The sequence below is a fragment of the Oncorhynchus keta genome, chromosome 1 (genome assembly GCF_023373465.1).
Source record: "Oncorhynchus keta strain PuntledgeMale-10-30-2019 chromosome 1, Oket_V2, whole genome shotgun sequence".
NCBI classification, from domain to species: Eukaryota; Metazoa; Chordata; class Actinopteri; order Salmoniformes; family Salmonidae; genus Oncorhynchus; species Oncorhynchus keta.
In genome coordinates, this window is record NC_068421.1 from 54,570,298 (window position 1) to 54,590,060 (window position 19,763).

Below are 19,763 nucleotides of genomic sequence, written 5' to 3' on the forward strand. Positions count from 1 at the left end.
AGGCAGGGAGAGGAAGAGAGAGGAAGAGAGAGGGAGAGAGAGGGGGGAGAGAGGAAGAGAGAGGGAGAGAGAGGGAGAGAGAGGGAGATTGGAAACCAACCAAGCAAAGACTATCCCGGGAAGAAAAAAACCTGTGGAGAAGGAGAAAGCTTTGGCAGAACAAGCAAAAGGCAGGGAAACTTCAAGGGGAATCTTGAATTCCCCTTGAATTCACACAATATTAACGAAGGTAGGAAAAACATAACAAGCTTGAAGATACAGAAATGAACAGAAATTATGGTAACACTTTACTTGACATCCAGCGTTATAACACATTGTCATAACAGCTGACATAACTTGTCATATTAAAGTCATAACAGTGTCATGACACATACATTTAGGCCTGTTGTAACATATATTGCATTATTTTATTCCTGGTTATGACATCTACATGAGTGCATTTATTTAAAAAAAAAAAAATCCCTGCCGAGAAGTTTCCTTTTATTTGAAAGTTAGGTTCTTAAGTTCTACATCTTTTTTCAATCTGGATTTCTGTGAGTTAAGACACTTTTACGTAGGTGTCATAACCAGCCATAACATAACACAGTATATGTCACAACAACAGGTCTAAATATATGTGTCAGTGTTATGAACATATTATGACAGGTTATGACAAGTTAGCTGTTATGACATGTCTATGTCTGTGTCATTGCGTCAAATGATGCTGGGGTGTCAAGTGTTACCGAAAGGGTTGTATGACAAGTCAATGTTTAACCACATAGGATTTGGAACAAGAGCTGTGTCTATGGTTCATAGTTGTTTACGTAGCACACAGCCAGCGACTCATTAAGTCAGTTGGGTGATCTATCCCTTTAAGCCACACAATATGAATCCTCTTTTTGTCTGTGTTGCCGGTGGTGAATATTATAATGATCTATCAAAGGGTATACTGCAAGCCAGGTTAAGCCATGCTGCTGCAAATTTAGAGCCCTGGCCATTTTGCTGAGTGGGTATTTTTATGAGCAGGGTAAGATAAATGTTTCCTCCCAATGTCTTTTCCTTGTCACCCACAAGCCATTAAATCCTTACGATAATACCCTAGCCATTGAATCCATACGATACTACCCACAGACATTTAATCCTTACGATAATACCCACAGCCATTGAATCCTTATGATGATACCCACAGCCATTGAATCATTACGATAATACCCAGCAGCCGTTGAATCCTTATGATAATACCCAACAGCCATTGAATCATTACGATAATACCCACAGCCATTGAATCCTTATGATGATACCCACAGCAATTGAATCCTTATGATAATACACAGCAGCCGTTGAATCCTTACGATAATACCCAGCAGCCATTGAATCCTTATGATAATACCCACAGCAATTACTGTAAATCCTTACGATAATACCCAGCAGCTGTTGAATCATTACGATAATACACAGCAGCCATTAAATCATTACGATATTATTGTATTATTGGGATTGCGGCTGAGTAGGGGTGTTGTATGGGCTTGGCTGCCTGAGGCGGTTCTCAATCAGAGCCAGGTGATTCTCGTTGTCTCTGATTGGGAACCGTATTTAGGTAGCCTGGTTTCGCTTTGTATTTCGTGGGTGATTGTTCCTGTCTCTATGTAGTTTCACCAGATAGGCTGTAATAGTTTTCACGTTCTGTTTGTTGTTTTCGTATTTGTTAAGTTAATTAATGTATCATGATCTTTGTTCATTAAAGACATGAGTAACCACTACGCTGCATTTCGGTCCGACTCTCTTTTGACAAACGAAGAACGCCGTTACACCAACAGCGATCACTGTAAATCCTTAGGATAATACCCACAGACATTGAGTGCTTACGATATTAACCACAGCCACCGAATCCTTAAGATAATACCCAGCAGCCATTGAATCCTTACGATAATACCCACGGCAATTATTGTAAATCCTTATGATAATACCCAGCAGCCGTTGAATCATTACCATAATACCCAGCAGCCATTAAATCATTACGATAATACGATGCAGCCATTGAATACTTACAATAACACCCACAGCCATTGAATCCTTACGATAATACCCAAAGCCATTGAATCCGTATGATAATACCCACAGCCATTGTATCCTTACGATAATACCCAAAGCCATTGAATCCTTACGATAATAACCAAAGCCATTGAATCCATACGATAATACCCACAGCCATTGAATCCTTACGATAATACCCACAGCCATTGAATCATTACGATAATACCCAAAGCCATTGTATCCTTACGATAATGCCCAGCAGCCATTGAATCCTTATGATAATACCCACAGCAATTACTGTAAATCCTTACAATAATACCCACAGCCATTGGATCCTTATGATAATACCCACAGCAATCACTGTAAATCCTTACGATAATAACCAAAGCCATTGAATCCATACGATAATACCCACAGCCATTGAATCATTACGATAATACCCACAGCAATTACTGTAAATCCTTACAATAATACCCACAGCCATTGGATCCTTATGATAATACCCACAGCAATCACTGTAAATCCTTACGATAATAACCAAAGCCATTGAATCCATACGATAATACCCACAGCCATTGAATCATTACGATAATACCCACAGCCATTGAATCCGATAATACCCAGCAGCCATTAAATCATTACAATAATACCCAGCAGCCAGTAAATCCTTAAGATAACACCCACAGCCATTGAATCCTTAAGATAATACCCACAGCCAATGAATCCTTATGATAAAACCCACATCAATTGAATCCTTACGATAATACCCAGCAGCCATTGAATCCTTATGATAATACCCACCAGCCATCGAATGTTTATGATAATACCCAGCAGCTATTGAATCCTTATAATAATACCCACAGCCATTGAATCCTTATGATAATACCCACAGCAATAGCTGTAAATTCTTATGATAATACCAACAGCCATTGAATCCTTAAGATAATAACCACCGCCATTGAATCCTTACTATAATACCCACAGCCATTGAATACTTACAATAACACCCACAGCCATTGAATCCTTACGATAATACCCACAGCCATTGAATCATTATGATAATACCCACAGCAATTACTGTAAATTCATACGATAATAACCACAGCCATTGAATCGTAACGATAATAACCACAGCCATTGAATCCTTATGATAATACCCACAGCAATAACTGTAAATTCTTATGATAATTCCAACAGCCAATGAATCCTTACGATAATACCCACAGCCTTTGAATCCTTAAGATAATACTCAGCATCCATTAAATCCTCATGATAATACCCATAGCCATTGAATCCTTACGATAATACCCACAGCCATTGAATCATTATGATAATACCCACAGCAATTACTGTAAATTCATACGATAATAACCACAGCCATTGAATCGTAACGATAATAACCACAGCCATTGAATCCTTATGATAATACCCACAGCAATAACTGTAAATTCTTATGATAATACCCACAGCCTTTGAATCCTTATGATAATGCCCACAGCCTTTGAATCCTTATGATAATACCCACATCCATTGAATTCTTATGATAATACCCACAGCAATTACTGTAAATCCTTACGATAATAACCACAGCCATTGAGTCCTTATGATAATACCCACAGCCACTGAATCCTTACGATAATACCCACAGCCGCTGAATCCTTACGATAATAACAAGCAGCCATTGAATCCTTACGATAATACCCACCAGCCATTGAATCCTTAAGATAATACCCACAGCCATTGAATCTTTACCATAATAACCAGCAGCCATTGAATCTTTACCATAATACCCAGCAGCCATTGAATCCTTACGAAAATACCCAGCAGCCATTGAATCCTTACAATAAGGTTACGTACAGCACTCATTGTATGTAATATTAGCAAGGTTTGTAAAGTGGCTTTTAAGTTTCAAGTAAATTCCCACGCATTCATATTTTATTCCACTATTCACATTATATAGATTGTTTTCTTTGCAATTAATGAAAGCAAGTACCCTTAGGTGCCATTTTGTATTTAATTCTGCCCAGAGTGGCACAAGATCAGAGGAATGGTCATGAATGGTCATGAATGGTCATCCCACTGTAGTACACCATAGGGAGCAGAAACACCACTGACATGCGAGCACGCAGCTGCTGCATGTAGGCTGCACTGACACACAGACACAGGCAGAACATGCAAGCACTCCCAAGGGCCCTCTCTTTCCCTCTCGCTCGCTCTCTTGCACAAACGCACGCACGCACGGGCACACTCAGAGTGAGTGCTGTTATCTTGTCTGGTGCAGAGACAGAGATGGGGATTGGTGGGGGAAATGAAAGGAAAGGACCAGAGGGAGAAAAGCCTATTGCAGCACAAATGACCAGGAAACTGAGCGGTGTTACAGTAGGGGAGAACATTGAGAATATGATATGTGTGAGGTTTGGAAATGGTTGACCTGGTTTATAAGATGGAGTCAGTGTTTAGAGTCAAAAATCTAGTTGAAAAGGGAACATTCAGCCACAAACTTGGTACTATAAGATTTGTGTAATAACCTGGTTTAGGCCAAGGTGAAACATGCATAACCGGCTAAATCTTCCACCAGTTCAGTTGTTGGCTTAGCTTAGTTGCCTGTTTTGAAATGGCAAGACATGGCAACAATGGTACTTTGAATTGGTGTTTGATTATTCCTTTTACGAAGTGTTGGAGTTTGGAGTAACATGTTGGTCATCCTCATTCAGGAGCTTTGAGCATATCCGCTTGCGTTGGGTCGGAGAAAATGCTTGACACAGCCAGTGAGGCTTCCGCACCTGCGGATCAAACACACCCAATTAAAGCTCCTGAAATTTTAATCGTGGTGAATGAACTGCCACTGTGTAGGAGAAAAAAAAGAGAGGTGCAGAAAACGAGGTAACCTAATGATCGCATCGTGCCCTCGAGAGGCAATTTGCTCTCGCTGCGATTTGCGGCACCCCGCATCACAATCACAAGGTTCATTTAGGCCACACAAACAACTGTGAAGGGTGGCACTAAGTTTGCTAATTGCTGATATTGTCCCAACCTAGTTATGGCTGTCTATTTGACAGCCATTCCGGAGGGAATGTCAGCTGAAGTGCAGTGGTTATAGCCTTGTCAGTAGGCATACAAACATTGCGTTAACAGTTTCCACGGGGTGCCGTTCTGAGGGCAGACGTGTCATTGCTCTAGCTATCTGTGCAGTGCATAGCAGCACCACCATAACACCATACTGACAGACACAGTTTAGGGACAGAGTGACAGGGGACAGCTAAGATACTGATTGAACTGGATATGTGTTTGCCATTTCTAATCATTACTTAATGAAGGGTTGTGACAGGAAACATAAGCCCTGTCCAGAAACAAGGCCTAACTGCTACCTCCTAGGGCAGTTGGATCTGGAAGGGAGGACATTAACAAGATGGCAAAAAATTAAACCAAGTGTATTAGAGTGTAAGTGGAGATACTGTCCTAATTCTTTCTAATCTACCCAAGTGTCTAGGCTTAGGTGGGTTAGAGGTTGTTTCTGGACAGGGCCATAGTTTTAATCAATCGGGATAGAGGGCTACAGGAAAATGCTTTTAGGAGGTTCACACTCAGTAAACACAAGAAAAATTTGGGAGACACAGACCATGAACAGCATTTACAAGGGGAAACTAGTTGGGGCGAGTGGGCTAGAGTGTGGTACCTGACAGTACTGCCCTCAGTCTCCGAAAGGTCTTTTGTTGCATATGATTGAAGCTGACATCCACACTTCAACTACCTTCACCACCGAGTCAGAGAGGAGTCGTGATCTTGTAGAGTAACTCATGCCAACAAGCAGACAGGCACACCAAAGCTCTTTCAGGCTAAAGTGATGATATCTGAGTAGGAGGTAAAAAGGGGAAATGGATAGTTGAAACCAAAAAGAAGACAGAGGATCAATGCAAAAAAATGTACTCACTAAGCACTGGTAAACAAAATGAATGGAATGATTTTAGGTTGAAAATCTGTAATCGCTTTCTCCGTTGATAGGTGGGTCAAGAACCAGTGAGGATAGCGATAATTGCATGTCAAAGTCATCAATCATGGATGTGGGTTGGAGACAGAGAAAAGGCCAGCCAGGGAGAGAAAATACAGCGTTTAATGTTTTATTGTTTGATTAAAAGTCGTGACAGGTTTCCCCGTTTTAAAAACATTTAGATACTGTATGTACAAATCTTTTTATACCATCTACATACAGGTAATTGCCAAAATGATGGAAACATACATTGTCTTAGTAGGGCGTTGGGCCACCACGAGCTGCCAGAACAGCTTCGATGCACCTTGGCATAGATTCTACAAGTGTCTGGAACTCTATTGGAGGGATGTAACCATAATTTGGTGTTTTGTTGATGCTGGTGGAAAACACTTTCTCAGGCGCCTTTCCAGAATCTCCCATAAGTGTGCAGTTGGGTTGAGATCTGGTGACTGAGACACACACATAAACACACACCATTTAACCCCAACATTGCTCCTTTGAGACCCCTCTATCAAATTCACTGAGATCTCTTCTTCGAAACCACGGTAGCAAAAAATAATGGGCAATTGCGCATTTTTATACGTGATCTAAGCATGATGGGATGTTAATTGCTTAATTAACTCAGGAACCACACCTGTGTGGAAGCAGCAGCTTTCAATATACAGTGCCTTGCGAAAGTATTCGGCCCCCTTGAACTTTGCGACCTTTTGCCACATTTCAGGCTTCAAACATAAAGATACAAAACTGTATTTTTTTTGTGAAGAATCAACAACAAGTGGGACACAATCATGAAGTGGAACGACATTTATTGGATATTTCAAACTTTTTTAACAAAAACTGAAAAATTGGGCGTGCAAAATTATTCAGCCCCCTTAAGTTAATACTTTGTAGCGCCACCTTTTGCTGCGATTACAGCTGTAAGTCGCTTGGGGTATGTCTCTATCAGTTTTGCACATCGAGAGACTCAAATGTTTTCCCATTCCTCCTTGCAAAACAGCTCGAGCTCAGTGAGGTTGGATGGAGAGCATTTGTGAACAGCAGTTTTCAGTTCTTTCCACAGATTCTCGATTGGATTCAGGTCTGGACTTTGACTTGGCCATTCTAACACCTGGATATGTTTATTTTTTAACAATTCCATTGTAGATTTTGCTTTATGTTTTGGATCATTGTCTTGTTGGAAGACAAATCTCCGTCCCAGTCTCAGGTCTTTTGCAGACTCCATCAGGTTTTCTTCCAGAATGGTCCTGTATTTGGCTCCATCCATCTTCCCATCAGTTTTAACCATCTTCCCTGTCCCTCCTGAAGAAAAGCAGGCCCAAACCATGATGCTGCCACCAGCATGTTTGACAGTGGGGATGGTGTTTTCAGGGTGATGAGCTGTTTTCAAGGTGATGAGCTGTGTTGCTTTTACGCCAAACATAACGTTTTGCATTGTTGCCAAAATGTTCAATTTTGGTTTCATCTGACCAGAGCACCTTCTTCCACATGTTTGGTGTGTCTCCCAGGTGTCTTGTGGCAAACTTTAAACAACACTTTCTATGGATATCTTTAAGAAATGGCTTTCTTCTTGCCACTCTTCCATAAAGGCCAGATTTGTGCAATATACGACTGATTGTTGTCCTATGGACAGAGTCTCCCACCTCAGCTGTAGATCTCTGCAGTTCATCCAGAGTGATCATGGGCCTCTTGGCTGCATCTCTGATCAGTCTTCTCCTTGTATGAGCTGAAAGTTTAGAGGGACGGCCAGGTCTTGGTAGATTTGCAGTGGTCTGATACTCCTTCCATTTCAATATTATCGCTTGCACAGTGCTCATTGGGATGTTTAAAGCTTGGGAAATCTTTTTGTATCCAAATCCGGCTTTAAACTTCTTCACAACAGTATCTCGGACCTGCCTGGTGTGTTCCTTGTTCTTCATGATGCTCTCTGCGCTTTTAACGGACCTCTGAGACTATCACAGTGCAGGTGCATTTATATGGAGACTTGATTACACACAGGTGGATTGTATTTATCATCATTAGTCATTTAGGTCAACATTGGATCATTCAGAGATCCTCACTGAACTTCTGGAGAGAGTTTGCTGCACTGAAAGTAAAGGGGCTGAATAATTTTGCACGCCCAATTTTTCAGTTTTTGATTTGTTAAAAAAGTTTGAAATATCCAATAAATGTCATTCCACTTCATGATTGTGTCCCACTTGTTGTTGATTCTTCACAAAAAAATACAGTTTTATATCTTTATGTTTGAAGCCTGAAATGTGGCAAAAGGTCGCAAAAGTTCAAGGGGGCCGAATACTTTCGCAAGGCACTGTACTTTGTATCCCTCATTTCCTCAAGTGTTTATTTGATCAGTTACCAATATCTTACGCTACAGCTGAATAGCCATACTCCTGTGGGTAATTGCGATGTTCCCACACAAGAAAACAATGGGCGGTAATGACGGAAATAAATAGACCAAAATAGAAAAACTACCACATAATTTAAAAAACAATGCCATAGTATAATTTCCTCTGTGGTATAGTCTGTGGTATAGTCTGTGGTATAGTCTGTGGTATAGTCTGTGGTATAGTCTGTGGTATATTGTTCAACGAGGAATAGTTTGCTCCTAGTGTTTTTAAATGAGATATTCACATTCCATTCATTCACACATTCTTCACATTCAATAGCAAAGGGAGAGAACAGTCATCTGGAAGGAGAAAGTTCTTTCCATTGGGTTTACTGCACCTCCTCTCATGCACACAGCAGTTAATTGCCTTGTGATCAGGGGGATATTGAAAAGATCAAAACAGAGTTTCAGTGGTAAAGAATTTACATTCCAGTTGTACAAAACTTTGCCTCTAGAGTCTAGACCTCCCCAGCCTCCAGTATGAAGCGATTTCAGTGCCAACAGAAATTGCATTTGAATTCCATAATATTGAATATTTGAATTAGGATATTGAATTTGTTATGAACAAATTGAATCCATAAATTGTATTTCATGATTTGAAACTGAAATGAGTGAATATTGCATTCAGTTTTTAAAAATTGAATATTTATATTTTTGGTTTCAAAATGGTAGATATTGCATTCATTGTTTGTGTATCAAGCTTACAAACTGTAATTTCAAGTTGATCAAGGTTTCATATACTCAACTTCTCAGATGCATTCAGATTCAGTTTCCAAAAAACCAGAGAACCAGAGAAAACATCCTGGTACTTTGCCAGCAAGGAAAAGTAGATGAGAACAGATATAATTAAACAGCACTGTGGTAAATAGCTGTTTCTGGCGCTTTCTGAAGACAATGTGGCATGTTGAATTTATTTTCCTCCTATGAATTTCGCTCTAGTGTTTTAACTTTTTCGGCTATAAACTATCCTGAACAAAAATCTAAATGCAACATGCAACAATTACAGTTCATAGAAGAAAATAAATTCATTAGGCCCTAAATCTATGGATTTCATATGACTGGTAAGGGGCGCAGACTAGGAGGCCCACCCACTTGGGAGTTAAGTCCACCCACTGGGGAGCCGGGTCCAGCCAATCAGAATGAGTTTTTCCCCACTGTCACGTTGTTCGTAATAATGATCGGACCAAGGCGCAGCGTGAGTATAGTTCCACATCTTTTAATGAATAAGTGAAACTGAAAACAAAATAACGAAACTTACAAATACCCGTGACTACGTAGTGCTCAAACACACTATACATAAACAATATCCCATAACCCACAGGTTGAAAAAATGCAACTTAAGTATGATCCCCAATTAGAGACAACGATTACTAGCTGCCTCTAATTGGGAATCATATACAAACACCAACATAGAAAAATAAACCTAGAACCCCACATAGAAATAATAAACTAGACTAAACACCCCAAGTCACACCCTGACCTACTTTACCATAGAAAATACAGGCTTTCTATGGTCAGGACTTGACACCCACAAATAACTTGTTTACAAACAGCTTCCTTTGTGCAAGGGCAACTCATTAACCCCATTACTGTACACCTCAGGTGTGGTGAGTGTGGCTCAGGTCCCTAATTATAACACATTAATTTACACAATGCGACAAAAGGGGTTAACGAATTGAAAGGAAAGGAAGTCACTCAAATAAGTAAATAAGAAGTAAACCAAAACACAGCACACACTAGGAATAAATACAAATGAAAGTACTTCTAAGTAAATCTATTAAAAATAAAGCATGAGGTAAACGGAAAAATTACTTAATAGAACCATAGGCACATGGGACATTAGTTTGAGTGATGGGGTTCTGACCCGGGTCTCCTGTGTGCCAGACAATGCACGTTTTCAGGTCTCAGACAAGTCACTCATCACATGAGCATAGTCACCGAGCCACCTGTGTTATATTTCACCCCCCTTTGAGCTCCTTCTTGAAGAGACCCATCCAAGTCACAGGACCAATGCCTAGGCTTTAGCTCAACCCAGTCAGTTACATGTTAACCTTAACATGACTACCCTTGCCGGAAACTTGAAACTAACACGTCTAACACAAACCATTTACAATTTCAACCTCAATGGGGTAGGGACATCCCAAGGATCGCGGATAGCATGGACCCTTCTGTTTACCACAGTGATTGTTTGATTCTATCAGTTCTCATCTACCTTTCCTGGCTGGCAAAGTACCAGGATGTTGTCTCTGGTTTCAAATCAAATCAAATTGTATTAGTCACATGCGACGAATACTTACGAGCCCCGAACCAACAATGCAGTTAAAAAAATAAAAAATAAGAATAAGAAATAAAAGTAACAAGTAATTACAGAACAGCAGTAAAATAACAATAGCGAGATTATATACAGGGGGTTACTGTTACAGAGTCAATGTGCGGGGGCACCGGTTAATCAAGGTAATTGAGGTAATATGTACATGTAAGTAGAGTTATTAAAGTGACTATGCAGAGATGATAACAACAGAGAGTAGCAGCGGTGTAAAAGAGGGGGGGCAATGCAAATAATCTGGGTAGCCATTTGATTAGATGTTCAGAAGTCTTATGGCTTGAGGGTAGAAGTTGTTTAGAAGTCTCTTGGACTTAGACTTGGTGCTCCGGTACCGCTTCCCGTGTGGTAGCAGAGAGAACAGTCTATGACTAAGGTGGCTGGAGTCTTTGACAACTTTTAGGGCCTTTCTCTGACACCGCCTGGTATAGAAATCCTGGATGGCAGGAAGCTTGACCCCAGTGATGTACTAGGCCATATGCCAGTACTACCCTCTGTAGTGCCTTGCGATCGGAGGCCGAGCAGTTGCCATACTTTGCAGTGATGCTACCAATGGTGCAGCTGTAGAACCTTTTGAGGACCTATGCCAAATCTTTTCAGTCTCCTGATGGGTAATAGGTTTTGTCATGCCCTCTTCACGACTGTCTTGATGTGCTTGGACCATGTTAGTTTGTTGGTGATGTGGACAACAAGGAACTTGAAGCATTCTCCACTGCAGCCCCCATCGATGAGAATGGGGGAGTGCTCAGTCCTCCTTTTCCTGTGGTCCACAATCATCTCCTTTGTCTTGATCACATTGAGGGAGAGGTTTTTGTCCTGGCACCACACGGCCAGGTCTCTGACCTCCTCTCTATAGGCTGTCTAGTCGTTGTCGGTGATCAGGCCTACCGCTGTTGTGTCATCAGCAAACTTAATGATGGTGTTGGAGTCGTGCCTGGCCGTGCAGTCATGAGTGAACAGGGAGTACAGGAGGGGACTGAGCTCGCACCCCTGAGGGGCCCTCGTGTTGAGGATTAGTGTGGCGGATGTGTTGTTTTTTCTCCCCAATTTCGTGGTATCCAATTGGTAGTAGTTACAGTCTTGTCTCATCGCTGCAACTCCCGTACGGACTCGGGAGAGGCGAAAGTAGAGAGCCATGCGTCCTCCGAAACACAACCCAACCTAGCCACACTGCTTCTTGACACAATGCACATCCAACCCGGAAGCCAGCCGCACCAATGTGTCGGAGGAAACACTGTACACCTGGCGACCTGATTAGCATGCACTGCGCCCGGCCAGCCACATGAGTTGCTAGTGCGCGATAAGACCTGCCGGCCAACCCTCCCTAACCCACTCTAGTCAATGGATAGCATCCTCACATAGGTGTTCCTTTTGTGCAGGTGGGAAAGGGTAGTGTGGAGTGCAATAGAGATTCCATCATCTGTGGATCTGTTGGGGTGGTATGCAAATTGGATTGGGTCTAGGGTCTCTGGGATAATGATGCTGATGTGAGCCATGACCAGCCTTTCAAACCACTTCATGGCTACAGACGTGAGTGCTATGGGTCTGTAGTCATTTAGTCATTTAGGTTACCTTAGTGTTCTTGGGCACAGAAACTATTGTGGTCTGCTTAAAACATGTTGGTATTACAGAGTTTTTTCTCCCTCTGGTTGCACATTTAACATGCTGATAGTGCTGTTAGTGCCAGTATTAGTCTGTGGTGGTATGTAGACAGCTACGGAAATACTGATGAAAACTCTAGGTACATAGTGTGGTCTACAGCTTATCATGAGATACTCCACCTCAGGAAGGTAAAACCTTGAGATTTCCTTAGATATCATGCACCAGCTGTTATTTACAAAAATACATTGTCCGCTGCCCCTCGTCTTACCAGACACCGCTGCTCTATCCTGCCGACACAGCGAATAACCAGCCAGCTGTATGTTGATAATGTCGTCATTCAGCCGCGACTTCGTGAAGCAAAAGATATTACAGTTTTTAATGTCCCGTTGGTAGTTTAATCTTCTGTGTAGGTCATCGATTTTATTTTCCAAAAATGGCATGTTTGCGAGCAGAACGGAAGGCAGTGGGGGTTTATTCGATTGCCTAAGAATTCTCAGAAGGCAGCTCGACCTCTGGACCCTTTTTCTCCGCCTTCTCTTCACGTAAATGACGGGGATCTGGGCCTGTTCCCGGAAAAGCAGTGTGTCATTCAGGTCGGGCTCGTCGGACTCATTAAAGGAAAAAAAGGATTCTGCAGTTCGTGGTGAGTAATCGCTGTTCTGATGTCCAGAAGTTATTTTCAGTCATAAGAGACGGGAGCAGCAACATTATGTACAAAATAAGTAAAAAAATAAGTTAGAAAGAATGCAAATAAAAATAAAAAAAATACAATTGGTTAGGAACAGCCTTCTTATCATTGAATCTGAATGCATCTTTGAATCTTATCTTTGAATCTGAATTTAGAGAACCTAATTTGAAAACTGAATCTGAATGCATCTGAGAGGTTGAATATATGCAACTGAAAATTTGAAATTATATTTTGTAAACTTGATGCAGACAATGATTGCAATATCTATCATATTGAAACTGAATAGATAAATATTCAATTTGAATATTCAATTTAATTTAATTAAAACATTTCAATATCATTTCATTTAAAAATGGAATGCAATAGTCACTCAATTTAGTCTAAAATCATGAAATATTTATGAATTAAATTATTCAATTTGTGCATTACATATTCAAAAACATTACATTCAAATTCAATATCCTGACACACATGAAAAATTCTGGAACTCTTGGCACTGAAATCACTCCATTCTCCTGCGCTGCCTCACTTTCTTCCTGCCTTCCCTGTAGTCCTGTCCTGCCTCTAGTCCTCTCCTGCACTGTTTGTTTAACACGTTTACCAAACATATCATTGCCAAAGGTACTGTATCACAGATATTTGGCTCTCAGCTCAGATTACATCAATTCTCACCTTATTGATGTGCAAACTACTCTAAGCGTGTAATGTTATGCTTGAAATAAGATTTTGATGAAGGCCTGTCAGTGTATTCAGAAGCACAGACAAGAAAATGGTAAGAGATTCATCCAAATGCATTCTTTCATGAAATGCCAGAAAAATCAAATGAATTGAATGCCTGTCTCATATGCACCTTTTGACCTGTCCTCTGCTGCTCCCACCCTCTCTCTCTCACTCACACACAAACACTCACACAGTACACACACACTCCTCATTAAAATGATAAATTGATTCACACTCCAAGCGCACATTGCAGAGCCCCTGTCGCCATAGCAACAGCCTGGGCTGTGCTCGCCTCCAGGAAATAAAGAAACAAATGTATATCACAGGGTGCTGACCGCCGTCTCTGCCCCTTGCGGCGTGTGTGTGGGTGTGTAGGTGGGGTGTTGAAACTACCAAAAGTTCAATGCAAACCAGCCGAGGAAAAGTTTCCATTAGGCACTTTATGAAGAGGCTGAACGCAAGTCGCTTTTTGTGTCTGAGTCTGGTTGTTAAAGAGATACTGAGACCAAAAACACCTCCCCTTAACAGATGGCTGATATTACTCACATTTTTCATCATCCTCTCAGGCTTCGGCTGTTGACTCTTAGATTGAATAAATCATCATTGCCTGCTCCTTTCTTCATGTTAATAACTTGGATTAAATTACACTGTACCAGGTCTCTTCCACAATCGTGTCATCACAATGCCTTTGCAATTACATATTTTAATAGTGCGTGTCTATCTGATCTGGCTTTTAATCAGAACGGCATAAGAAGCCTCTGTTTGATCAGATATTGCCGGATGAAATCGTTACAGATAAGTGTTTTTGTATCAGACGATCTGAAAAATTCAAGCACTGAGGATATGAATTTTCATTGAAGCTCAAAGCTGGAATTTATCTATCCTAAAGAAAAAAGCAAGCCTGAATTCGGGTTACATTGCAGTGTACAGAAGAAAATCTACTTTGCACTCCAAATCTACAGCAAGTTCCTATCTGTCTGGCAGCAAAATCTAATCAAACGGTCATCACCAAGTGGATGCTGACCCCAGGTGTACATTAATGCAGAATTATGCTGATCTGAAATTGACTGGTGGTAAGCCTGTCTCCAGTCTCCTATGTGTGTGTGTGTGTGTGTGTGTGCGTGCATGCGATGAAAGATAGAGGGAGAAGGATAGAGAGATAAAGAGAAGGAGAGTAGGAGGAAGAAGGGGGGAGTGTGTTTCTCCTACACGTTGCCCTGGTAACTGCATAATGAGGCCCCAGGTGTGGGACACAAGGTTCCGTGTGCATCGTCAAGGATACCATCGGGGCATGGACGCTCTTTAACCATCCGATAGGGCAACTATTCTGCCCACTTCTATCCTTGCATTATTAATCTTTCCACGACAACAAAGACAATTCACAATAAGCAAGAAAACAGATAACTCCCATCCTCAATCAATTGAGCATGTATTATTAACACGATCAATTAAAGGGCCTCTCTGCGGGTTGAGATAACCTGTTTTGGTGGAGCATGTGTTAAATAGGCAGGGCTTCAGATGGTGGATAGCAGACCATTTCTGGGGGGGTTGAAAACGCCACCCTTGAGACTATCTAGGATTCTGCAGTTCATGTTTGGCAACATCTTTTCATATCTCTGGCTCCCTTTAATCTCCCTTTAATTGGCGAGTTTAACCAGTCACCTCATGGGGCATGCTGATCTCTATTCCGGCACCTCAATTTAAGAGCATCGTTTCAACTCCGCACGAGAGAAGAAGTTAACAGACTAAAAGAGACGGATTAGGGAAAGTAATGATTTGAAGACTACACAATTTGCCCTGAGAATTGACTCATTAAAATGCCTGCAAAACATAGTTTAGCTTCATTTATTAAACAGAGAAGATGCAACGCTGTGTTTCGCAAGGATCCCATTTGGTTAATGAAGTGAATTCCTGTAGTACTGTATGTAGCTATGCATGTGTGCCTTTGTGAGTGGGGACATTCATGTGAACACGTGTGTGTGTGTGTGTGTGTGTGTGTGTGTGTGTGTGTGTGTGTGTGTGTGTGTGTGTGTGAGCGTACATGCCTGTGTGTCTGTTTAGCATATTCCTCAGTAATAAATCATAGTCAGTGTATACCCGCAGGCGTTTTGGTGCTAATTTAGACCCCCAGTTGCTGTGGACATCATCCACAGCAATCTGCTTGGTGCCTGGGGCTGCCTTCTCTCTCTCCATCTCCCTGACACCAGACTGATCGCCTAGCTAGTGAACCCCAACTCGCACGGTAATCCAGCAAATGAGTGCCTCTCCAATGGTTGTGTAGTCTGTTGTGCATTTGAGTGTGTTTAGGATAAACTACTTTAATTAAACAAATGGGAGAGAACACATTTTGCTGTTCCTAGACAAACCAATGTGTCTACTTTCTAGACAAAATAGTGGTCTATTTGGTCTTTAATTAACTACTTATGGTAGACTATAGTGTAATGAGGATCGTTGTGTATCATGGTGGCTGAGAGTTAGATAGATAAATAGACGGCCTTTAAAGAGCTTAATACCCCACAAAGCCAATACTCTTTCTGACTCATCTCCTTTTGGAAGAAGATTCATGCATGATTCATGAGTACAGGTAGGCCAACTCTAGGAAGACAGACTGTGTGACCTAATAATTCTAGTCTAAGATATTGTTGTATTTTTAGGGGACAACTCAGGGTGCTACTCAAACCAGGGACTCGGGGTATCTCTAGTGCCACTAGAGATTCTGAGTTTGAGTCCAGGCTCTGTCTCAGCCGGCCGCGACCGGGAGACCCATGGGGCGGCGCACAATTGGCCCATGTCGTCCGGGTTAGGGGAGGGTTTGGCCGGCAGGCATGTCCTTGTCCCATCGCGCACGAGCGTCTCCTGTGGCGGGCCAGGCGCAGCGCATGTTGACACGGTCACCAGGTGTACAGTGTTTTCCTCCGACACATTGGTGCGGCTGGCTTCTGGGTTAAGTGGGTATTGTGCCAAGAAGCAGTGCTGCTTGGCTGGGTCGTGTTTCGGAGGAAGCACAGCTCTCGACCTTCGCCTCTCCCGAGTCCGTACGGGAGTTGCAGCAATGAGACAAGACTGTAACTACCAATTGGATACCACGAAATTGGGGAGGAAAAGGTCTAAAAAATAATAACAAACAAAAAGGAATGGGTGTGTTTGGGTCATAATTTGCTGAATGAAATTATATAGTCGACACACTAAGGCCAGGATTCAACCCGAAATGCATTGACAACAAATGCATTGCACTTGTTTAGGCGTGTGTCGAATTTACGTTTGAGCTGCAGCATTTACCATGAATGCGATCTCCTTAACAGTGGGTAAATTCCCTTTAAAAAGGCACACGGCTGGAATTTCGCGCGCAGCACTAGAACGCGCTTTGAAAGAAGCCAAAATACAGCATATTCTAAAGCTGTTGTGAGGAATTTACACATCTTCTGATTGTAAGTTGAAGTGCTTTGGTGGAGAATAAAGTCTCAGATATGCAACATTTGCCACACTGGTACCTCACAGTTCAGTTACTAACGACAACTTTTAATTTCTTTTTTTGTTGTTCTTGTTTACTGACAAAGTAGTATTTCCAACCTGACAGCCACATACATGCAGTAGTCCATCCGCAGGAGTATGCTGATGTGTATACATGTTCACTTTCAACGATCAGCACAAAGAAACCTTCAAAATAACCAATTCTATTTTACACATACTGCCTCTATTGCTTTGATCAAATGACAGATGTCACTTATCCTATTGTGGTTTCTCTTATACCGTGTCCAGCCAGAAAAATACACACGGTTAATGCTTTAAGTCAAGGGGTAATCCCGTCGCTGTCTCGAAAGTAACATCCATATGGAAATGTTGAAATTGAAAAGCACTCCTTCGCACGATTTACAGCCATATTCAGTCCTCGTGGTATTCTCCACTAAAAGAAGGAAGTTCATGTTACATTTTGTTGTTGTTCAAGTTAAGGTCAAGGTCTGAACTTTGTCGAGAATGGGCACCATCAGTGGCCCTCCGAACATTCTGCCGCAGAATAACATCTTTTTGTTTTTTGAAAGCACACTGCTTCTTCAACACATACCCACACACCCATACACACAAGCACCTGACCCACTGACCCAAACACACAAAAACACCCAGACATACATGCTCAGAATCTACACATTAGCAATCAAGCACTAAAACCGGAGAGAACACAACATACAGTAGATGCCATTCCAACACGAGACAATCAGCCCATCGAGTGGTCATAACAGGGGAAACATTGAAAAGGAAGATGGCGTCAATAAAGAAATGTAACAAAACCGCCTGGTTCGGCTCAGTAGACGGAGCTTTAATACATTGTCCTTTTTTTTTTGGTCTGTGTTGCGTGGTGGTGTGCTTCTGGTTTGAACCTTTGAAAAACGTCTATGTGCTCCTGAAGATACCTCAGAGTCCCACAGCAACTCGAGATGTTTCCCTCCATCTGGCATACATCGTAGTAGCCTACAACAGTTTTGCACAGCTCCTTTGATATCACACAAAGTCCGAGAGATGCGTCATAGCAGAGCCCAGCGTGTCAGTCCAGGTTTTGTGCTCTTTTGTGGTTTGACTGTAAGGCTTATCAGTTAGTTTGTGACTAATCCTTATACCTCCGGCCACCCTGTATTTTGTTATAGTAGTTCTCCTGCTCACTCTTGTTTTGAAATTGAATGTCCCTCTCCAGGAGGACTAGCGCAGTCTTGCGTCGTAAAGTGGACTCCCGGCTTCTCCCGTCGCGGGGGACCTCCGCGTGGGGGAGGGGCAGAGGGGGAAGCATCTCTGGGTCTCCGTCGCCGGTGGAGGAGCACGGCGAGATGGTCTGGTGTGGCCGGAAACTGCCAGTGCTGCCGCGAGCACCGACGCTGTCGCCGCGGTTCAGGTCGTTGAGCTCGTAGGAGTCTCGAGGGTCGCTGCCGTTGGACGCGCCCCTCCACTCCCAGGGGTTCCCGTTGCCCGAGCAGGGGGGCGGGCCACCGTGCACCACCGGGTGGTGGGGGGCGTGGGCGTCCACGGTGATTATGGCCGAATCACGTTGGGCCTCTGAGGGCGGGCGGTAGTGGGGCGAATCGGCACTGGCCGTAGAGGAGGTGCAGGAGGAGGTGGAGGTGGTCTCGGAGGACTTGGGCGTGCCCCCTGAGGAGGAGGAAGGGAGGAGACCCTGCTGCTTGGACATGGCGATCACCTGCATGATGCGCGGCTGGTTGGGTGCCCCGCGAATCGACCCGCCACCACCGCTCTTCTCTGTGATGGACAGCCACTTGGCGCGGGTTAGTGCGCTTTTGGGCGACACTGGCGGGGGACCCGCCTCGGGGATGTGGGGGGGTCTAGGAGTTGCCACCACCCTGGCACTTCCTGGAGGCCCCACACTGACGGGGATTGGACCGGCAGAAGCTCCCCTGTTGGACTGCACCATAGATGGATAGAGCGAGGCCTGTGGCCCCCCGTCCTCGGACCCTTCCTCCCCCCCTTCGGAGCCCTCCTCACTGGCATCTCGCTCGGCTTCATCCCTAAGGCTCAGACCCCGCATCTCCATGGACTTCTGCTTCCACTCCGTCACCAACTGCTGTGAGCGCATGGGGTCCATGGGCACTTGCACAGCCTTGAGCCTCCTTTGTACGGGTTGAGTAGGCATCATGGACTCCTCTGGTCCCCCGTTAGCGCCCAGGCCTCCGTTAGCGTTCATGCTAGATCTGGGCAGCGTGTTGCTGAAGGTCACCATGGTCTGCTGGCCCATGGGGCTGCGGGGCGCCAGGAGCTCCACGTCCACACTGGCCCTTTTCAAGCTCCCGATAGAAGCTTTCTCGCGCTGTAGTGGCCGCCCCATGCCCTCCAGCCGGTCCAGGGAGGGTGGCGCGGCGATCTCGTCGGCGCTCTCCGATGCTGAGGCAACACCTTTGTTGTAGACCGAGTCGTGGCCCCGTTGGGTCAGAGCTCGCAGGGCGTCCTCCTTCTGGGGGGCCGGAGCTGGCTTGATGATGATGTCGTCGGAGGACCTGAAGTTGCCAACGGCATGGAAAGCCTGGAAGAGAAGAAGAGAAGGCAT

At 43.3% G+C, this 19,763-nt stretch overlaps 1 protein-coding gene across 3 annotated transcripts in view; it reads right to left on the reverse strand.

Annotated features, from left to right (window-relative positions):
* Nucleotides 1-6,117: 6,117 nt before the first annotated feature.
* plppr3b (phospholipid phosphatase related 3b) overlaps nt 6,118-19,763 on the reverse strand; it is a 31,287-nt gene continuing 17,641 nt past the window's right edge. For all 3 annotated transcript variants that reach the window (XM_035776833.2, XM_035776828.2, XM_035776822.2), the window contains exon 8: nt 6,118-19,739. In XM_035776833.2, coding sequence (XP_035632726.1) covers nt 18,318-19,739 — 1,422 coding nt within the window. In that variant the 3' untranslated portion in view covers nt 6,118-18,317. The remainder of the gene's footprint in view (nt 19,740-19,763) is intronic.